The sequence below is a fragment of the Mesoplodon densirostris genome, chromosome X (genome assembly GCF_025265405.1).
Source record: "Mesoplodon densirostris isolate mMesDen1 chromosome X, mMesDen1 primary haplotype, whole genome shotgun sequence".
Classification (NCBI taxonomy): domain Eukaryota; kingdom Metazoa; phylum Chordata; class Mammalia; order Artiodactyla; family Ziphiidae; genus Mesoplodon; species Mesoplodon densirostris.
This window is the reverse complement of record NC_082681.1, coordinates 33,793,329-33,816,634: the sequence shown is the minus strand read 5'-3', so window position 1 is coordinate 33,816,634 and position 23,306 is coordinate 33,793,329. Positions and strand designations below refer to the sequence as shown.

General features: G+C 40.6%; 1 protein-coding gene across 2 annotated transcripts in view; it reads left to right on the top strand.

Annotated features, from left to right (window-relative positions):
- Window positions 1–23,306, top strand: part of DOCK11 (dedicator of cytokinesis 11) — a 191,111-nt gene that overhangs the window by 48,449 nt on the left and 119,356 nt on the right. For both annotated transcript variants that reach the window (XM_060088078.1, XM_060088077.1), the window contains exons 4-11: window positions 284–366; window positions 1,531–1,600; window positions 2,223–2,318; window positions 13,745–13,879; window positions 16,252–16,429; window positions 16,847–16,926; window positions 18,451–18,534; window positions 22,633–22,773. In XM_060088078.1, coding sequence (XP_059944061.1) covers window positions 284–366; window positions 1,531–1,600; window positions 2,223–2,318; window positions 13,745–13,879; window positions 16,252–16,429; window positions 16,847–16,926; window positions 18,451–18,534; window positions 22,633–22,773 — 867 coding nt within the window. The remainder of the gene's footprint in view (window positions 1–283; window positions 367–1,530; window positions 1,601–2,222; window positions 2,319–13,744; window positions 13,880–16,251; window positions 16,430–16,846; window positions 16,927–18,450; window positions 18,535–22,632; window positions 22,774–23,306) is intronic.

Below are 23,306 nucleotides of genomic sequence, written 5' to 3'. Positions count from 1 at the left end.
TGAAGTCTTAACCACTGGACCACCAGGGAAGTCCTCTTAGTCTTTTTTTTTTATTTGAATACTCTTTGGACTTGGAGTCAGAGTGTCCAAGAGAACATGTGAATTGGTATTTATTGCCACCAACTGGTTTAGGAAGACACGGTTAATCCCCAAAGGAAGATCCCACTACCAACATTCCCCAAATGATTTTTAAAAGTCTGTCAGCCTATTACCAGACATAAAAGAAGCAGATATACATGTACCTTTCCTACATTTCAAATTAAAGATTCTTATTTTCTTTCAGTGTATTAAAACTTATAGCACAGATTGGCATGTGGTAAACTACAAGTATGAAGACTTCTCTGGGGACTTTCGAATGTTGCCATGGTAAGTTTAGAATTTAAGGGAAGCTTTCAAGAGGAGAGTTATTAAGCATTTTACCTTTTTTCAAACCATCTGTGAAGCTTCTCCATTATAACATATAATAAAGCAAAACCTCAAACACCCAGCATGTTTGGTAAATGTATTTTGGGTAACTGGATATATTTTAACTTTGCTCATTGAAATTTTTTCCAAAATGGACGAGTTCACTTTTTGGCTTTGGTACATCTATATTGACCGTAAAATCATCTTTCTTTGATTCTGGATAATGTAGTGAGCATTTTCTAGTGCTGTCAGTGAAAAAGCTAGAAGACATTTGGCTCAGTTTGATGGCCCCAGACATCTCTTGACAAAAGTACATCTCATCAGCTCGGTGCTTTGTGACCGCCTGGAGGGGTGGGATAGGGAGGGTGGGAGGGAGGGAGACACAAGAGGGAAGGGATGTGGTAACAGATGTATATGTATGACTGATTCACTTTGTTATAAAGCAGAAACTAATAAAAAAAAAAGAAAAGAAAAGTACATCTCTTTGAGTTGCGTTGAAGGGCAGCCGTGAGCACCCTGGCCCAAGACCCAGACTGTCAGGGTTCAAATCGTAGTTCTACCACTTCCTAGCTGGATGACCTTGGGCTAGTCACTCAGTCGCTTGAGCCCTCACTTTTCTCCCCATAATACTATTAACCTCACAGGATATCATACAGGAGATGTTTTGGAGAAATAAGACTTGGTGTAGCCTTTTGTAGTTTTCAAGGCACTTTCCCAGATGAGAAAACTGAGTCTTGAAGATGTCCTCTAAGGCTGAGTCCTAAGATGATCAGTCCAGGGTCATACGGCAAACAGACGGAAGAGCCCGAATGACCTGATGTTGCTTTTAGGCCTGGGAAAGATAAGGTCCCACCACCAGTGACAGCTCTGGCACACATTCCTTGCAATTTCTGCAATTTGGGCTTAGTTACATCTTTGCTGCTGGCTGCACATATGGGAGTCCTTTTACAAAAGGTAATGCGAGTTTAGTCAGAGGGGAGAATCTGACTTTGGAAAGGAGAAAACAATTTCTCCTTCTTATGTCTTGGCGTTTCCTTGGTTGTGAAAGAGAGAAGTCTACTCATCTTGCTTTTTTTTTTTTGTCTGTTCTGCTTAGTGTCTAAGATAACTCTCTTGTATTTTCAGCAAATCTCTGCGACCAGAAAAGATTCCCAATCATGTATTTGAGATTGATGAGGACTGTGAGAAGGATGAGGTAAAGATGGGGGCAACTGCGCTGGTTTCTTCAAGATCACTTCTGCTGAGAGATTTCCCTGAGAAAAGATGAGGGAAAGAATTGTTTTTGAATGATCTGGGGCCAGCTTTCAAGCTGACGAGTGTCTTTAAAACATTTTTTTTAATTGTTGCATTTCCAAATGGAGCTTAGGAAAAATCAAGTGAAATGGGCTGTGATGTGTGTATAAACATGTTTTCCCACCTGTGGGACGTACTTGTAGAGTTGCTTTTCCCGCACTGGGCATGTGGCATGGTGATTCATCTGGACTCTCCTGCCTGATAGATCCCTCTTGGGACAGATGGCCCGGATGTCTGTGACACTTTGAGGTGCAGTTTGACTGTTTATGTAATGCAGAAAACTTTCCCAGAAGACAGTCCATACGATCCAGTAAATACTGAGTGCCTACTGTGTGCACGGCACAGAGCCTTTCATCCTGTAGTTAACAATTTCAAGTTTAATCAGGCATCTTCACGGTAGGGGGCGGGGGTAGGGGGAACTTTATGCTTTGGAAAGTGAGGCAGGGCCTAGTTCGTGCCCCCCAACTGTTTGATTAGATGCCAAGCCAGCTGCTGTTTTACTGATGGTTTTCGCTCTATTTCAGGATTCCTCATCTTTATGTTCTCAGAAGGGCGGTGTGATAAAACAAGGCTGGTTGCATAAAGCCAATGTAAATAGCACCATCACGGTTACCATGAAGGTAAGAAGTAGTTATTATATTATTTCATCATTTTAAGGATATTGCCATGACTAGCCTGTCTGGAAACAATATTTCTTTTTCAGAATTCCTTACAAGGAGCCCTAGCAAAAAAAAAAAAAAAATCTTTAGTGAGAGGATTCTCACAAATGTATGGAATTTAAGAACTCTGAAACCTCAGGATAAATTTAGAAGTACACCTTTTTAAAGAAATGTAATTATTATCTTCTGAATCAGGATGTTTCAAAAGGAGGCTGTCAGTTGAATGAAGAAAATAGCTTTGAAACAAAAAAGGCATCAAAGGTTCCTGTGTGGAAATGAATGTTAATGAGTAGAAAAATAGGGTACTCTCTTTCTTTAGCAGATATTAATTAGGTGCTTATTATACGCTGTTCACTGTGGGGAACATATGGCTCGCCAAGATGGGATCCCTGGCCTCCAAAAGCCTCCAGACTAGATAAGAAACATACCAAATTAACTACTATACCAAGCGTTACCTTAGTGCTGTCAGAACTAGAGACTTCTGTAGTTTGGCCAGAATAGCGAGTTTGTGTAGGGGGTTTGTGCGTGGCCTTGAGTGCCTCGGACATGAGGTTGGCTTTTGTGCGGGAGGCTGTGGAGAGCCATTAAAATCCGAAGGTAAAACTAACAAGCTACTTGAAGATTCTGAGCAGAAAACCAAATTATTCTCTGATACCAAATATAACTGTCCTTTCAGATATTCAGTAGAACATCATGTGGTTTGCCGAAGATGATTCACACTTCCATTAAGTATTAAAGGTCATGCTATCTTTCACACAGCCTGCAGGCAGAAACCATGGTTGTCTACCAAGGGGAGACTCAAATTTTACCTTAATTTAATATTTTGCCTGCTGCTTTCCATTTAGTGGTCATGTCCTGTTCTCACTTTCATTTTCAAGCCCTGAAAATAATGAATCCAAGTGGTAGGATGCTTCCTATATGTCTCCTGCACCTAAGCCTGGGCCTTGGCACGTGGTGAGGATAAGAAAATCCACTTACTGATGACTTAATATGTGCCAGGCACCATGCAGAATGTTTCATATTCTGTATCTCTTTTTTTTTTTTTTTTTTTTTTTTTTTTTTTTTTGCGATACATGGGCCTCTCACCTTGTGGCCTCTCCCGTTGCGGAGCACAGGCTCCGGATGCGCAGGCTCAGCGGCCATGGCCCACGGGCCCAGCCGCTCCGCGGTACGTGGGATCCTCCCGGACTGGGGCACGAACCCACGTCCCCTGCATCGGCAGGCAGACTCTCAACCACTGCGCCACCAGGGAAGCCCATATTCTGTATCTCTTTTAATCCTCACGGCAGCCCTAAGACACAGGTATTATTATTCTTGGTTGACAAATGTGGAAAGTGAGGCACAAAGAAATTCAGTGATTAACCCAAGGTCGTATAGCTTCGAGTTTTCAGAGGTGGGATTTGAACCGAGGAAGACTGATGCCTGAGCCTATGATCTTAATCAGCACACTGTTGATGCTTCCTAGCTGAGTGAGTGAGACTCAAGCGTTTATCGTATTACCTATCAGAGTTATCGGGTTCCGAAGTGCGTGTGTGAAGGTGAAAATTCTGGGCAGTTTGTTAGAAAATGCTTCTGTGGTTTTTGACTGCACTCCCTTCCCCTAACCTTCTCAAAATATTAAAATGCTTTACCCATACTTAAGTTTTAGTTCAACATTAAGTAAATATAATGTATGGCAATCAGGATTCCTAAAGCAAGACATTAGGAAGTTAATATCTTTACAAAACAATTCACAGGATTCCTTCCAATAGTGAGTTATTCTAATGACTTTAAATTATAATTTGCTTTACATATAACTTTTTGAGGAGTTCATATATTATAAATCAAAATACAGTTGTCTGTAAAAAGTGCATGCTTTAAATTTTCTTTCATAATTTGTGAACTACAGATTGGTTAATACAGTAGGCAGAATAAAGACCCCCATGCAAAGGTGTCCATTCCCAATCCCGGGAATCTGTAAATGTTCCCTTACATGGCAAAGGGGAGTTAAAATCACTAATCAGCTGGTAGGGAGGTTAGCCTGGATTATCCAATGTAATCATCACGGTCCTTTTAAACCGGAAGATGGAAGCAGAAGAGCAGAGTTGGGGAAAGAGATGTGAGGTCAGAAGCAGGGTCAGAGAGAGACGCTGTGTTAGCGGCTTTGAAGATGGAGAAAGGGCCAAGAAATGGAAGCTGGAAAAGACAAGGAAGTGGATTCTCCCCTAGAGCCCCCGGGACGGAACACAGCTCTGCTCTAACCTTGATTTTAGCCCAGTGAGATCCATGTCAGACTTTTAACTTCCAGAACTGTCAGATAATACATTTATGTTGTTTTCAGCCTCTAAGTTTGTGGTAATTTGTTACAACAGAAATAGAAAAGCAATTCAATCAGTTAGTCAAAGATTGATTGTTTAGCTTTTGTATTGTCTACCCCTGAGATTGCAAACTCCACTGCTTACAAAGGCCAGGCAGGAACCATAAATTCATGAATTGGGGGGTGGGGGGGTGGGTCCGAGGCAACCTGGTGACCACGTGGCCTGGCTGAAGGGGACAGCTGCTGCTTGTTTCCAGCTAATCGTTGCTCTGCTGCTGCTGAGCTAGGCTCTTTGCTTGTCCTCTTTTTTATCCCCAGCTGTTCATATTTTGGCTGCTTCTTTCTTCTTTTTTTTTAAAGTGACATATAATTCACATAACATAAAAACACTTATTTCTTTTAAAACCTCTACCAAACAGTAGGCAGAGGAAGGAGAAGAGTAAGCCAGTTTGGTCACGTGTGCTACACAGTTCTTTAAAAAAAATGTGTGAGGAATAATTTGAAATATAAAGGCCGTTAATGAGCTTTGGGAATTGTCTCTGGTGATGGATTTCATTTATCCCAGCTATTCTTTATTATGGATTGTGGCTCTCCATTTTGGATTTCTGGGAGCTGAAAATACACCCTATGTTCTTCTGGTATTACCTCCAGGAGGTCCAGCCAGATTCAGTTAAAGGCGTCAGGGATTTTGCCAGGATATTTTTTTTCCTATAAGAACTATGTTTTAACTCTTACTTAGTTGAGCATCGTTGAAATTTGTGGAAACTTGCAGCGTTTACTGTGCTTTCTCTCCCTATATAAACAGAGGGCGTGTGAGTATGGAGCACGGCAGGGGGAGGATTGGGCATGGGTAGCAGTTTTGTAGTTGTCAGGCTGGAGATTGGAGCGAGGGCCAAAGCAGAAATCCAGGCCCATGAACTGAGGTGCACTGGAGGCCTCAGGCTTGTATCCCTAGGTGCCCTGCACAGGATGGGGGATCGTGCACATTCTTCCTGCTTCAGGCCTGGATTGGCTCAGGCATAGACAGAAGAACTGCAGTAAAGGGCTGCAAAGTTCAGCAGACATTCTGAAAGGAAAAATTCTGCATATCTGTTTCTGCCATGTAAGTCTTTGAAGTGAAGCGTATTAATGCCTCTCCTAAGCAAATGGGAAGATGATTCACGTATGCTGTTGGCTGAGTCACTTTCCTGATCGTGGTGGCAGTTTTACCTTTGGTGCATCCAGAGTTCCCTGCCTGCAAGGAACTCCAGCCCACACTGATGACAAGCTTTGCTGGCTTCAACAATGAGCACCACAGGGCTAGAGCTCACAGAGTTGAGAGCAAAGAACCGTTTCTATTCGGAAATTCAAGTGTTGACAGCCCCTGCAAATACACAGCAGACTAACCGGAAAGCTACAGCAGAAGGATCTGGGTATTAATCATGACTCATTGGCAAGTAACAGCCTACGGGAGCCATGTGCCTTCCCTCCTATTTTATCTGCACTTCTTTGATGCGCTATGGTTTGACACCGGCCTGCAGATCCTTCTGGGGATGACAGGATTAAAGCAGGGCAGCTCAGTGTCTTTTAGAGTGAGGTGTAAGTTTACAGATCTTTATTCACTTAAAAATTTCTGGATTTTCAAAACTATGTAGAATCAGTCCTTTGGAAAGTTTGAAATCATGCATGACCACTTTACACTGTTTTTTATCAACAAGTCTGAATCCTTTTCGTGGCCCTTTTGACTCTCAGAAATAAGGCAATCTAATAGCCAGGAAGGAAGAGAGAGAATCATGAGAGGTTAGAAAGAAAAAAATGGAGGAAAGGGGGTTAGAAAAGACTCCGCAACGTCCAGCAGATAAAAGGAAATCAGAAGACTCCTACCCTATAAGTTCTTTTGAGAAAGCAACCACATGCCCTGTGATGCAATGTGAATAATGTAGCCAGAGTAATTTGTATTTGGGCTGCTTTAGAAAGTTCAACCTCCCTAACTACCTGCCAGACAGTTTGCAAGAACATTCAAGTCGATGGTGACGGGCTCTAGGGAAAAGGGGCTGGAGAAGGAACTAAGCTGAGTTCTTCATATTGGAAGATTGGAAGACCCCGTATTTATGGAATAAACCTTTGTATTTTCCCCACCAGCTAGGTCAGTTTAGATATAGTCTGCACCGTTTTCTGCAGTTGTCATTATTTTCCCAGAAGTGCTTGCTGAGCTTCCCCATTACTGGCTGAGAACTCGCCGCAAGGAACCCAGGCTACAGGAGAGCTGCTAATGATGTGTGTCACTCTCCAAGTCACAGTTCTCAGTGCCCGAGCATGTCCTTTCACGGCAGCAGCTGTTGGCCACACGCAGTTCTCGCAGAAGCTCTGTTGGTTGTCTGGGCACGGTGACCACCTTACTCAGCTCATAATTGCTTTGTTCTTGGTGTTCATGTTAAAACAAGACAAGCCTTGTCATAGGTGATTAATTTCCCCAATTTGTACCTTCTAGATAATGAGAACACGCCCCACTGCCACTCTTCAGCTCCTGGGAAAGTCTTGGAGAGAAGTTTTAGATAGCATAGAGAATAAACGGTCCCTCAGGCAGAAACTCCAGTCCTAAAAGAAACCTCCATGCTCTCTTTCCCAAGTAGCTGCTAGAGACATCTGCTTTTCTCAGCTTCTCTCCATATCCGTGAAGGAATGTAGTGTGGACTAGATAGCTCTGATATTGGACATGACCTTCCCGTGGTATTTAGAACTGTTTTTCCTAAGGGGTATAGTGATGTATGGAGTATGGAAGAATCTGATCTTGACGGTGGTTTTTCATTTAAAAAAAATCTGCTATAGATTCTTGGCCAACCCATTGGGACACCCACCGTTATGCATCTTCTTGGCTCAATTTGGTCACATTCCTCAAGCTCCCTCCTCTCCGTTCTTAGCAATTAAACACTGAAGTGTCTGGGTGTGTTATCAGGGTTGCAAGTTCAACTGCTTGATGTATGGCTCACTTCTGGTGCCCTACTTTCCTTCCTCCCTCCCTCCCTCCCTCCCTTCCCTCCTTCCTTCCTTCCTTTCTTTCTTTCCTTCTTTCTCTTTCTTTCTCTCTCTTCCTTTCTTTTTTCTTTTTTTCTTCTTTGCACAAAATAGAGCCATTTGTTATATATCCAGAGTCTAAAAGTTCTCACTTATTCTTTGACTGTTACGGGAGGGGTTTTGGCCTTCTGCAGTTGGGAGAACAACAAATCAAGAGAGGATTTTACCTAAGAAATCACAGATGATATTAAAATAATTGCTGGGAGGCCAAGGTCACTATGTTTACTGGAACAAAGAGAAGAGGAAATCTTTTATTTTTGATATATTAATACACTGTATGCTCAAGTCTCCTAGTCCGTCTCTCACAGCTAACAAACGGATTGCACTCATTTTACCGGGTAAGGGATTTCTCACTAATTTGCTTTTTTTATGTTTACTTTTCCCTCATTCATTGGTGACTGTTTAAAACCGTTTATTAGGGGCTTCTTATGGGCCAGACAATATTAGGAACAGTGAGTTCATCATCACCAAATATATCTTGAACACCTTATTAGTACAAGGTGTTGGCACTGTGGAGGGTAGAGAGAAAGAGAGGTGTAACATGTAGAGTTTAAACCTGTTTGGGGAGATGAGACACACAATGATAATGTATTGTTTCAAGGTGGTACAGAGACCCAGTGCTATATGAGTCCAGGTCACTGTGATCTGGAGTCAGAGAAGGCTTCTTGAAGGAGGTGGGGCCTCCAAGGAAGGGAATCAGAAAGGAGGTGAGTGTGGCAGGCAGTGTGTACAGGACAAGTGTGTTAGGTTTAGTTGGGTAGTCATGGGAGATGGAGTTGATTTGGTCCTTTGGTATTGCCTCGTGCCTCAGTTTCTCCTCTGTAGCATGGAGATGATAACAGTAATTACCACACGAGGTCATTATGAGGATTCACTGATGTAATATGAGAAAAGCACTTAGCCAGAAACTGTAACGTAGTAGGCACTCCACAGATGTCACAGATTGTTATTATTTTATATTATTAGTAGGATTGTGAGAGCACCTTGAATACCAGATCAGGCATGGGAGCCTCACCATGTGGGTAACTGAGGGTCATTGGGAATTTGAGCAGGACCATGACATGCTCTAAGAAAGATAAATTAATTTGTCTCTAATGAGAAGGGTGGATTGTAGACCCCTCCTTTTAGGCTCTGCTTCAAACTAAATAGTTAAAAAATCTCCAGTGCCTAGGTATGATAGAATTATCAAAGAAAAGCTATTTGATTTTTAACCAGTCTCCCAGACAGTAGACCTATATAATATATTAAAACTTGGTAGGACTGTAATATGATACAGTGGAGAGTGATGAGTGATAATATTAGGTTGCCATCCTACTGGTAGGGGTATTCAGCAGGGTGACGTTCCTGACATTCTGGTATAATTAACTGCAGTTCAATTTTCTGATAAGTCATGGGGTTTTCTTCCCCCATTGTTTCTTTCATGTTTGCTTCGAACAGCTCTGAGACCCAGTGGGTCTCCTGCTCTCCTGCTTTCTCCTTTTCCCCGCTGCCTCTTTTTTCCTGTTCTGTCTGAGACATGTCACGTACGTTTCCCCCGCCCCATTTCTACATTCCTCCTGGCCCACCTACTTTGCCAAAGCCTTCAGACCATCCTTTCTCAGGGCTCCTGGTTCATAGAATTTAGCAGTAAATAATTACCCTCTAGGGAACACACGTAGGTAAACACCTTTGAGATTTGTTATATAAAATGATAAAAGGCTGTCCTCATTTTGAGGATGCTAGGCGCTCAAACTTTCTGGCCTTCCATCTTTGATTCAGCCGAGTGACAAAAGGCCTTTGTTCCCGCTCCAGAAAGGGTCATATGGTAAGTGTTCAAAAGGTTGTCATCCAGACAGCTCAGGGCCTTCAGGAGACTTGGCAGGACCCGTTCCCAGAGAATTATCTCCTTTGGCTAACTCTCTCTTTTATTCTTCTGGGTGGTCTGAGTGGGCCACTCATTAGGAAGCATGCCTCTCACTGAGCACGGTGGGGAATTTTCAGCTGTGTTCACCATCTAGGAAAAATAATAAAGGTGTGGAGGAGGAAAAAGAATATGGGCGTTACAGAGAAACACCCTTCTAGTCGATGAAACCGCTGGAGAATCTGTACTGGAGAATGAATTATTCATTCATTCCTCGTTCATTTTGCAAAATTTTATTGCTTTCCAGGCGCTGTTACAGGTACTGGGGCTACAGCAACAGTGGATGAGACTTGGACCTTAACGGTTTAAAAGAGGCAGACAGCAAATAAATAAATAGATAGATGAATAAGATATATTTGGATAGTGATCATTCTATGAAAAAGATAAAATAAGGTGCCGCCATGAGGGCAGGTAGTCATAGAAGGCTTCTCGGAGGAGGTAAAATTCAAGTGAAGACCTGAAAGAAGCTGTGGATAAGTGGGGCAAGAGGCTTCCAGGCCAAGGGGACATGAAGTGCAAAGGCCTGAAGAGGTTTTTTGTTTGAGGAACAGCAGGTAAGCCAGTATAGCTGGAGCAGCATAATTAGAAATAAAATCCAAGAGATAATCCAAGGCCAGAGCCTGCACATCATCCCAGGCTATGGGGGAAGGATTTTGGGTCTTATTCTCACCTTAATGGGAAGCCATTGCAAGGTTTGGGCAAGATTCTCTTTGTCATTGTCCTGTGATTCTGATTCCAGTTCTACCATCGACTTGTCTGTGTGAACTTGAGTGAGGTCTTGGCCTCTCAGTTTGCTGTTAGGTAAAATGTGGATAATAATGCTTATCGTCAAGTGACATTAAAAGAATTAGCTCTTGGTTACAAAGGACTTGAGGCCTTCAGATGAAAGGTATGATACAAGGTAATTACCACTGTTCTATATAGTCATCATTTTAACAGTTGTCTTCTTCTCGAAATGGAAAAAAAACAACGTAGACCGGTACCCTAAATAGCAACATTAAAAAAAGTCCTGTTTCTGACTTCCCTTTTTGGTTCCATATGAGATTTAGGATACTCCTTTCTTCTTTGAAAAGTACCTTAAAACTTCCCAGAAGTGGAAACCCAACATATATCATAGAATATTAGGATGAGAAGACGTCTTCGAGATCTTACAGATCTGTCGTTGGGGCAGAGTCTGCTGTCTCTAGAAATGATTTTTTTAAAAATGTCCTTACTGTGCAAACTGAGTGCTTTAAGCCTGTAGGAAATCGCTTGGGGAGTGTGGCCCCCAGCTGGGAAGGCTGCTGTGTTATTTGTTCATTTTCAATAAAATTATTTGTAGATCATGAAAAAAAAGAGGATCTTACAGATCATTTGATCTGATCCCATCATTTTACAAGTGAGGAAACAGAGAGAAGCCGAGTCTTGAGGACAGTTTCGCTGCTGGGGAGCAGGAATGCTGGGTGAGAATCAAGATCGTATGACTTTCAGGCATCTGCTCTCTCCCCAGATTCACGAGCTACCTTACCTCAGTGTCACATTTAGACATAGTTGCAATGTTACAGGAAGTGATTTACTGTAATTTCAGATCCCTTTCCATCTCTATTGTGATGATCGTGCTTTGCTAATATTGGCAATGGCGGCTGCCACAAAACATCTTTGCTTGGTGAGGGAGCTGTACATAAAAAAATTCTGCAGGCTATAATTTGACTCTGTGCCACAGATGTTTTGCTCTGTGTTTTCCCTTCCTCTGTTGCTGGCTAAGGACTCTGCCAATGGAGTCTACAGACTGTACCACTGAATCTATGAACTTTGAGTTTTAGATTTGATCATGGTTCAGATTCTAATCTGGTTGTGATTTTTTTATGTTAACTTTTGCCTGGAAAGTGTATTTTAATTTTTGTCATACATAAGTATTGTGATAACTTCTAAAAAGTGGTGTTTTGTTCATTTGAAATCAGCTCATTATGTCATTTTAGGTCTTCTGGTTCCATTAATTTAATAACAGATATGAACCACTGTCATGAAAATAGGCAAACAAATATATATATATATATATATATATATATATATATATACACATATGTATATGATCACCGTTATGATTAACATTTTCCTTATATATGAATCTAGATTTCTTCATTATAGTTGCAGTAAACTTAAATGTGGGTAAAATGAGATCACACACACACACACACACACACACACTTTCTGTGTCTTTGTATACTGATGCAGTAATGTTTACTTGATTGGCATTGAAAAACAAAGTGGTATTTTCTTCTTGGGCTTCTTTCTGTTGATACCATATAGCCCACAGGGCCCCTCCCTAAAATAGAAGCAGTAAGCATTTACCAGTCTAACCTGTTAGGGTGTTCCTCACACTGGTGTATATATATATAATATATATATATATATATATATATATATATATATTATATATATATATTTTTTTGCGGTATGTGGGCCTCTCACTGTTGTGGCTTCTCCTGTTGTGGAGCACAGGCTCCAGACACGCAGGCTCAGCGGCCATGGCTCACGGGCCCAGCCACTCCGTGGCATGTGGGATCTTCCTGGACCGGGGCACGAACCCATGTCCCCTGCATCGGCAGGCGGACTCTCAACCACTGCGCCACCAGGGAAGCCCCATCACACTGGTATATTTTTGTCATTCATTCTAAAATCAGTGATATTTGAACAAGTCAAAAATAACTACAAGCGTATGATTTCTTTTTACTGGTTTTCCTTAAAAGAAATGCCCCTTAACCTATTTCTATATTTTGCTTACTCTCCTGCCATGGAGAAGTGAATTGTTGATATTTTAGATACTTTGCCAGGAGTTAAGTAGTTTTCAAGAATAATCTTGCCAAATAATACTCTTTCCATAATTAAAGTTCTTAAAATAGTCAGAGATCATACTGGGTTATCAGATGGGTGATTGAAAATGGCTAGCTTAGGTCTTAAAGCTGACTTCTATAAGTAAGACAAGATGCGTAGGAATGCATTTCTTCAGTATGATCCCCAAGAGGCTATTTCCTAGTCTGTCTTCCCATTCCCGCCCTGAAATGATTTTAGATCTCTTAACCAGGGGAGTTTTACTATAACAAATGCTGAACACAGCTTGCAGTCTGTGGCTTACTGAAAGAAGCATAGATTCATCAGAGATCTCTGAATCCTAACCCTAACCCTTTTTCCACTTCCTTCATCAGGTCCAAGAGTCTTTTTTTTTTTTTTTTTTTTCGGTACACGGGCCTCTCACTGTTGCGGCCTCTCCCCTTGCGGAGCACAGGCTCCGGACGCGCAGGCTCAGCGGCCATGTCTCACGGGCCCAGCCGCTCTGCGGCATGTGGGATCTTCCCGGACCAGGGCATGAACCCGCGTCCCCTGCATCGGGAGGCGGACTCTCTACCACTGCACCACCAGGGAAGCCCCAAGAGTCTTTTAAGGGAGAGTAGAGGGGCAGAATAAATGAATCAGGCTGTCTTTTCCTCCTTTTCCCCATTCCTGTGGGCTTTGCTGTGAGTTGTAGCAACAGGCTACTCCTTAACTGTTGTGAATCCCTGATTTCAAATGCGTGGCCCAATCACATTGGGCCTTTTGACTCAAATCTCAGCACACAGGGCGCTGAACAGCAACTGGTGGCATCTAATTGCTCTCAGTATTTCCCTGTGAGTGTGTTATAAGCTGGACTCTCGGGAGTGGGGACACTGGAGCAGCATAGGTGAGTGCAATAAGATGTGCAGGTGAGATGTAACCATATGATAGAGGGTGTGTGTGTGTGTGTGTGTGTGTGTGTGTGTGTGTGTGTGTATACACCCTTAGATTTGTGGTGAGATGAACAAAATTATAAGAATCCAGTCATGGTTTGCAATTAAACAGGAGAAGGATGCTGTAGCGAAATGGATAGTGATTCAGATACAAAAGTGCTTTATGAACATTAAAGTGTTAAAACTTCTTCTCCAGATATTTGACTGAGAGTACACCGCTTGACTTCAAGCTCTCCATCTTAAAACAAAATCAAGATAATGGTCATTCCTAATGACTTCCCCAAGTTGTCTGAAGATTGTCCAGATATAATGTGTGTGGCAAGCCCTTCAAGGTTTTTTGTTCAAATGCAATGTATACATAACAAATGTGTCACTGCTGGTTTTTCCCTCATAGGTGTTCAAGAGACGGTATTTTTACTTAACTCAGCTTCCTGATGGTTCGTATATTCTCAATTCCTATAAAGATGAGAAAAATTCAAAAGAATCTAAAGGTTGCATCTACTTGGACGCCTGCATTGATGTTGTTCAGGTAGGGTTATTGATCAACTATTAAGAACCTCAGTATTTTTCTGCCTTGGTTAATGACATCTGCATCCACCAAAACATTCATACTAGCAATTCAGAATCCTCTTTGGACTTCCCACTCTCCCTCTGTGCCACTATTCAAGTGCTTACCCAGTCCTTTGGAGTCTGCTCCAGGGTGCCTCTTGAATCTCTTACCTTCTTTCCATTCTCACTGTCTTCCTCTGGTCCCCCCTTTTATTCTCTCTTGCCTAGAGTCTCACCTTCCTGCCTTCTGATGTGTCATCCGACTTCCTAAGACGTAGATGGGGTCCTTCACTGGGATAGGTAGGGTGGGAGGGAGGGAGACGCAAGAGGAAAGAGATATGGGAACATATGTGTATGTATAACTGATTCACTTTGTTATAAAGTAGAAACTAACACACCATTGTAAAGCAATTATACTCCAATAAAGATGTTAAAAAAAAACAAAAAAAACCCTTTTGGCTCTTGATTGATTGTCTTGCAGAGTGAGCTCGAAATCTCTTACCAGGGCATTGCAGGCCTGCAGTGATTTGACCTTACTCTCCTTCTAACCCCATCCCCCTGGCATCCCCATACACATTCTGTGCTCTGGTCACACCAGGCTAAGCACTCCACTGAGTTTCACGCCTATGTGCCTTTCTTACATTTGCTTCTCGGCTTGGCATATACTTCCCCTTCTGTTCCTGTTTGAATCTTATCTTTTAAGACTTGGCTCAAATGGGACTTGTGGCGTGAAACATTTTTTGTGTTCTTCTTCACCCTCATGGAATTAAGCTCCACCTCCCCTGTGCTACCACTGTACTTAGCTCTGCACGTTCCTTTTTGGATTACAGGGACCACGTCATATTCATGTCTGGGTCCCTTATAGTGATTAGCAGAGTTGTACATACACTAGGGGCTTAACAAATGTTTGCTGATTTGAGTTACTGAGGAGGCAGGGACATTAGGGTTAGCATGGATGGGGTGGGAAGCAGAGGGCAGAGAGATGATTAAATAGGAAGTTGATTGACCGTGTGATAGGAGCCATTACTACAGAGCCGGGGTGGCCTGGTCGACAGGAAGGAGCACTGCATTGAGTGGAAGGCAGGAGATGTTGCTTCAACACCCTCAACCTACCTGAATCTTAGTTTTCAGAACTGTAAAGTGGGATTAATAATATCTACTCGCTTTATCAAATGAAATTGTCATGAGGAGCAAGTGAAGAAACACTTTAAAACATAAAATATAAAAGATATAAAGATCTATGTGAATAGAAGTTGCCTTCTTTTATATATATATATATATATATAAAATATATATATATATATATATATATATATATATATAAAATATATATATGTGACAGCTTTCTTATCTACTGAAAGGAAGAAGGCACATACAATTCCCAGATTTTCTCAATTAGCTCTAGTCCGGACTGACCTCCTTTTCTGGTACTCCCAGACTCTGCTTTCCCCTCTATTTACGACTCCCTCCTCCCAAATATTTTCAAATATATAAATCTTTATGACTTGCTACAGCAGTTTCATTTCATTCTTTACTATGCTTTGAAGATGAGAAGGAGGAACTTTCCTTGGTTCCTTCTTGAATGATGACCATGCACTGGAAAATTATTGATTCATGAGCCTTTCTTGAAATTAATGCTGAGGTATTTGGGAAGGGGGGAGAGTGTGTCATTTCTTTTGTCATGACAGAGAAGGTGGTAATATAAAAGAGGTGTCATCGTGTTTGAGGAAAGGAAGAGGCTTTTATTTTCCTTGTAGCTAGTATTCAGCCTGGGCCATTTCCATCATTTTTATGGAGAGCCACAATCTAATATGAACCAACTACAGTCTTCTTGTATGCTACTGTGATGCATTTCATATTCTGCATGGCAGAGTGAATGGGATAGTGATATTGCATTTTATGGTGTGATATAAAGCAAGTACCAGGTTTATTTCAGGTCACATTTAAGCTTGTTTTTAAGGGCTGATTTTGAAAATCTATGAATATGCCAGGAAAACTTTACGCAGGGTGGAAATAGTAAAGCATTTGCTTATTTTTATGGTGATAGTTTGATTATCCAAATGTGGAGGTTGTCAGAAGGCCTTAAATGATAATACTCACTCAACGTGTAGTATTTTATGCCAACTTTGTGCATATACTGCTGTGCTCAGTACTGAGGGGAATAAATAAGATGTTTGACATGGTCATTCATCGTCTTGGAATTTCTATTCCTTGTTGAAAGAAGCAATTCTTTCATGAAAGTATTGACGTACATATGTGCTGAGCTGAGGTAAAAGTAAATAAACTAATGAAATCTAGTATTAAAAGGGCAACTAAACTAACTGAACACGTCTTTTTTTTTCCCCCCTCCAGTGCCCCAAAATGCGCCGTCATGCTTTTGAACTCAAGATGTTAGATAAGTATAGCCATTATCTGGCTGCTGAAACTGAGCAGGAAATGGAGGAATGGTTGATAACTTTGAAAAAGATTATTCAGATCAATACCGACAGTTTAGTGCAAGAGAAAAAGGAGACGGTAGAGACAGCACAAGGTCAGAATTTTTAAATGATTCATTATTGAGGTAAAGCCCTTGTCTTTAATCCATGGGAATGTCCTTTGTGTAGCGTGAATATAGCACTCTTAATCTTGAAGGTTGACCTGCTTCTTCATTAAAAGTGACTATGGAGGTTGATAGGGTTTTCTTTTCTTTCTTTCTTTTTTTTTTTTTAAGAGTTGATGCTACATGGGCTCTGACATATGAAATATAACCAGACTGAAACAGATAGGGAATTCATGGCAGATTTTCAAAAGCCATTAGAGTTTTCCCTGTGCTTTCATAATCAAAATTCTTTGCAATAAATCTAGTAGGAGAGGTTGGGGTGGGAGAGAGAGATAGTTAGGATATTCCGCTTAGGTGATTAGTAATGGTCTGCATGGTTTAGAACATCTGCTTTTAATGAATTCGCAGATGATGAAACTAGCAGCCAAGGAAAAGCCGAGAACATCATGGCCAGTTTGGAACGGAGCATGCATCCGGAACTGATGAAGGTACATCTTTCTGATGGCAACTTGCCTTCAACTGAGACAATGCAGGATTAGCTATTAAAGTTTGAATGCTGGATTCCATGTGGCAATGTCATTTCTAAGTTAAAAACCACAACAAATGAGTGAAACAGGTAGAGATGGTAAAAGAAAAGTTACACTCCTAAAGCTGGACCTGTAAGTGCCAACTAACAGTTTGGAAAATGTTATTTTTTTTCCAAGATGCCGAGAAGTACTTCTAGACCTTTGTGACTTTATTGATTTTATCTGCTACTTCTTATTCAGTTCAGTTACTGTATGCCATTCATACACTAACTATTCTTCATTCAAGGGGCTCTTGATGAAGATTGAACATGATATTCAATCTAATGATTTGTATATGTTAATTTTGTATGAAAATCATAGTCTTTCTATATGTGCATGCCTATGTATATGTATATGAATAATTTCATCAGATAAAGATTTTGGTTAACAGACAAAGTTTGTGTTAGTTACTTTGCTCTCTGGTGTTTGAAGTGAGCCAGTTTTGAAAGTGTAGAGGTGATTATCATACCTATCTTAGTAGGTTACATATATTACTCTGTGGCCTCTCTACTATAATAGATTAGAAGGTTATGACCCACTTCTTCATTTAAATCCTTGCCAAACCTATTTATATTTTTACTTTATTCCTCTTCCTGAACTATTAAGTTACACAGGTTTAGATGTTACTTTTTTCTATTTTAAATTTACCGTTCTCTTAAGCTTCAAAGCTGTTTTCCAGAATTTAGGAACACACTCATGATCCCCTGTAGATTTTAATGTATCCCCTCTGAGTCTTTGTCATTCCAGACCGCAGAGCCCATTATGTTTTTCCTAAAGTGATGGAATCAGAATTGTATATAATATTCCATGGCTAGCACCATGGATATATAAAAGATAGTGTTTTCTCTCGTTTATTCTCTTTTACATCCAGAGTCTCTTGTATTTCTTTTTTGTACTATGGGTTGAACAGTATTCTTGGTATTATAAAAGGCATATAGAAAGTATAAGAAGCTGATCTATAGCTTATTTATGGGTCATGGTGACTGTGACTCTCTGCCCAGCAAGCATTCTTTATCCACCTTAAGTGCTTGGAAATGGAGAATAGTATATATATATATGTGTGTGTGTGTGTGTGTGTTTTGTTTGTTTGTTTGTTTGTTTTGCGGTACGCGGGCCTCTCACTGTTGTGGCCTCTCCCGTTGTGGAGCACAGGCTCTGGACGCGCAGGCTCAGCGGCCATGGCTCATGGGCCCAGCCGCTTCCGCGGCATGTGGGATCTTCCCAGACCGGGGCACAAACCCGTGTCCCCTGCATTGGCAGGTGGACTCTCAACCACTGCGCCACCAGGGAAGCCCGAGAATAGTATATTTTTGAAGCTGTGGCAGATTGCTAGTTTCACATAAACTAGATAATTTAAATGGTATTTAATACTGTTTTGAAGGAAATGAAGTAATGTTTCGTGTTTGTGTGTGTGTGTGTGTACATATATGTTTGTTTTAATTTTAGTATGGAAGAGAAACTGAACAGCTGAACAAACTCAGTAGAGGAGATGGAAGACAGAACCTCTTTTCTTTTGACTCGGAAGTTCAGGTATTAATGATATATTTCTTTAAATAATCCTAGAATAGTTGCTTATTCAGATAAACAGTGTCTGAAATGTTGAAATCACTGATTTTTGCACTACTGGGCATATCTATTGCTTTATACTTGTCTTGCTTACTTTGAACAAGTAGCTTAACAGCTAACTTCACTAAGAGGACTAATGTATATACAAATAGTTTGGGACAACATATATATATATATTTTTTTCTCTCAGTTCTTTATATTCTTTTCACTTCAGCTCACTCCTCAAAATGGACAAATTAAAGAGTCCTTAACAATGGTTTCAGTGCTTTTAACCCATTAAATACAATTGTGATCCAGTAGCAGTGAATATCTACAGTATAAGGAACACCAAGTCATATGAGACGTGTTTATTTTCCACTTTTGATGTAGGTCTGTAGAACTGGGATAATTTTCATGTATCTCACTTTAAATGGAAAGCGGTGCAGGGAAGTGCAGGTTTATGTGCACATGTGTATTTTAATCTCTTTCATGAGAGTGAGGCACTTTTTGTACTAAGATATATAGGTAGTTAATATTTAATTCCATGATATTTTCTTTTTTTTACCTTTTTAAAAAATGTTTATTTTATATTGGCGTATAATTGATTAATAATGTTGTATTAGTTTCAGGTATATAGCACAGTGATTCAGTTATACATATACATGTATCTATTCTTTTTCATATTCTTTTCCCATTTAGGTAATTCCATGATATTTTCTAATTAAATTGCTGATTTTTTAAAATGGACAAATTCTGCAGTATATAAGTATTACAAATATTTTTCCTAATGGAAACTATTTCACAAGAAAATGAAATTATTTGAGGAAAGATGAATATTTTGGTTTTCTTTTCAATTTTTCTACATGAGATTTCTAATTAAAATCTGTGGGATTTTTTTAATAGAAAAGTATGTATTATATAAGCATTACAGTTTTTTCCTCAGTGAAAATATGTCAATACAATATAAAATAATTTGGGGAAGACTGATTTTGTTATCATTTCTTTTTGCTTCATACAGTTTTGTTTGTTTCTTTTTTTTTTAAAGAGGAGCCTCCTCTGATCTTTTTTTTAAAATAAATTTATTTATTTTATTTATTTACTTTTGGCTCCATTGGGTCTTCGTTGCTGTGTGAGGGCTTTCTCTAGTTGCAGCGAGCGGGGGCTACTCTTCGTTGTGGTGCACGGGCTTCTCATTGCGGTGGCTTCTGTTGTTGCGGAGCACGGGCTCTAGGTGCGTGGGCTTCAGTAGTTGTGGCACGTGGTCTCAGTAGTTGTGGCTCGCGGGCTCTAGAGCGCAGGCTCAGTAGTTGTGTGCCACAGGCTTAGTTGCTCCACGGCATGTGGGATCTTCCCAGACCAGGGCTCGAACCCATGTCCCCTGCACTGGCAGGTGGATTCTTAACCACTGCACCGCCAGGGAAGCCCCCACTTCATACAGTTTTCTAACTAAAAGTTTTTAGTCTGAAATGGAAAAAGTATATAGTGTATAAATAATGCAAAAGTTTTTCCTTAATAAAATACCACATGAGAAAATAAAATTATCTGGGGAGAATTTGTTTTAAATGTTTCCTCTCCCTTTTTCTCCATAGCACTATTATATTATTTGTGTAAGTTGTATGAATTAAAAGAAAAAAGGGGTATAGCAGGCCTTGGGAATGTTAGTTCTAAGATATTCATTCAGAAATTTACTCATTCCAAGCATGTCTGAGCCTTTGATCCCACCCCTCACCATCATGACTGGGCTCTAATTGAACATGTCAGACTCTTTGATTGTATACAAAGAAGCCAATTGACTGTGGTTGAAACTCAATCTAGTGTCTTTAAAAAATCTGTGGTGTAGTGTTTTTGTGGTCATGGAACTGAACTGATTTTATGTTTGAGTTGTTTATCAGTGAGCTACAGTGAGAGAAAAATTCACAGTTGCAATGAAAGTTTGACAGAAAATTGACTTCAGTGTTGGTTATGGAAGGCAGTTTCACTACAGAGAAATCCAGGTTGTGTGTGTCGAGTACTTTTCTAGGTAGGCAGTGTCATCCTATAATATCAGCTGTCACTTTTGGCCAGAGTTCAGTGTTTAGAGACGTGTTTTCTTCCACTGACCGTAGAGAATAAAGAAACACTGAGGAATTCCCTGGCGATCCAGTGGTTAAGACTCCGTGTTTCCAATGCAGGGGGCACGGGTTCGATCCCTCATTGGGAAACTAAGATCCCACATTCCGAGTGGAGCGGCCAAAAAAATAAAAAATGTACACGCCTAATATGCATCCCCCAAAGAAGAGACAGACAAAAAATTTTAAAAAACACAAAAAACAAAAGAAAAGAAACACTGACTGAAGGGGGTGGCTCCGACTTTGAACTACTGAGGATGGCCACATGTCCCAACATTTGCACTCTTAGGCCTCAGAAGGGAAAGGATTTGGGGGCTGGGGGGCTTTAGTCCAGCTTCTCTTCACATTCCACTGTCTGAGTAAGCTAGAAAGGAGAGCAGATAAATGGGCGGAAATTAGAATTGATCTCCATGGCAATGACTTGCCTGCGCTGGCTCCACAGATAGATAAGTGTTCAAGAGGGAGCTGTCTAGTCCCACACGTTTGTAGATAAATAGACTCTGGGGGGAAAATCTTGCTTTCAGGTACTAATATTATATTTTAGGCCCTTTTAAGGAGAATTTTGTCAGTGATGTAGGCAAGGTCAGAACAGCTATAATTATCCAAGACTCTTCAGTCACAATACCTGCTTTGGCTTGAAATACTCAGGCAATTGAGAAAAATTCTCATGTTTCTTGGCTTGAGTTTTCCATACTGGCAGTATACTCTGCTCGGATTCATCCAGTCATTTCCCATCTACCCTGTCTCTGGTCTTATCGAAAGTATATAGTAAGTTGTCCCACAGTCTATACTTTTCCTCCCATTTGTGCACAGAATGTGAGTCTGTTCAGACCATTGGAATGAACAGATGAACTCAGATCGCCTGAGCCACGTGAGCTGAGGAGGAGGATTCTGTGAGAGGAATTCTTTGACTTCCAATATCTTTTTTTTAAACTTTATTTTGAGATACCAATAATTTTTAAAAATTTATCTCTGTGGCAGCCAAGGTTCATCTCCCAGCTCTGTTAGAAGCTGAGCTCAGGGATTTTCAGTTTCCTAAGCACATGCCTTTCCCTCTGCTCATCATTTCAATGTAGGTGGTCCCCAGAGGTCCGGCCTTGTCCTCCTCACCCTGGTTACCACTGATTCCCAAATCCACATCTCTAACCCACACCTCTCCTATTTCTCCAACCAATTACCTTGCATCACCTCAAACTCAACACATCCCAAGCTGAACTCATCATCTCTGTTCACCCTCCCCCTATACCTGCTATTCATTTTTATTTCACATCTAAGTTTATAACATCACAGTCTACTGAATCTTCCAAGTTAGAGGCCATTGTGTTATTCTTGCCTTCCATATCCATTCATGTCAAATTTGTCTCCTGCACAGCTCATGAAAGAAACAAAATTCCTACCATCCTGGAACATAATATTTTGTGGGGAAGTCAAACAATAAACAACCAAATAAATATTAAAAATAATGTTAGAAAACGAAATTAAAGAGAGTAGAGACTTTCAGAGAGTATATAGTTTTATATAGGGAATTAAGGAAGGTCTTTCTGTGGAAATGCCAACTGATTGGACACTTGAATGAAATGAAGCCTCACCCTGGTGAGGCTCACCTTGGTAAATAAGCCTTGCATTTATCTTGGGGGAAGAGGGTTCCTGACAGAACACCAAGTGCAAAGGTCCTGAGGTGGGAGTATACTTGGTGTGCTGGAGAAATAACCAAGGAGGCCAATGGGGCTGAACAGAGGTGGGGGGGAGGATAGGAGATGAAGTCAGGAGTGGGGTGGAGGGTGAGGTCGGGATTTCTCTCTATCTGTGTTTGAACCTTACTATAAGAGCTCTACAAAGGCTTGTTGAATAAAAAAATAAGAGTTCAAATGAAGAATGGACAGAGAACTGTTGGATTTTGCAATTTTTACGCATAGATCTATATTCATGTAATATCTATTTTGGGGGGAAATGATTCATATTATGTATTTTGTAGAGGTTGGACTTTTCAGGAATTGAACCTGATATAAAGCCATTTGAGGAAAAGTGCAATAAACGTTTCCTGGTAAATTGCCATGATTTAACGTTCAATATCTTGGGTCAAGTTGGAGACAATGCAAAAGGACCACCCACAAACGTATGTATGAATTTTCCTTCTACCTCCGTTAAACCAGTGCATTAAGGAAACTTCTTCCTTATTTTTTTAAGATTTTTAATTTTGTTCTGAGAACTAATTTACTGCATGCAAATTCCATTGCTACATGTTACGATAAATTTGACATGGAAGAATTTCATACATGTCTTTCTTTTGCCAGAATAGGAATGTGTTTTCATCTTGAGAGGATTCATGAAAGTCTTACGTATTCAAAATAGCAGGTAGAGTAGGTAGGCTCTTTACATTCAAGAGGGACATGTCTCCAGAACCTGGAAAGTCCTCAAATTTGTAAATTCTACTAGAGAATATGACTTCTGTGAAATTGACTCATAGCCATGAGTAAGGAGCACCAAAGCCATGGAGGAACACAGATGCTGTGCAGTCAGCTCCGCCTCACTCACTATTCTCATAGGGTAAATTCATTCTGTTCTTAACAGAAAATTCTAATTATTAGCTGTCACGCATCATTTGAGCTGCTTAGGAATACTTGAAACTATGAATGTAAAATCGCCAAA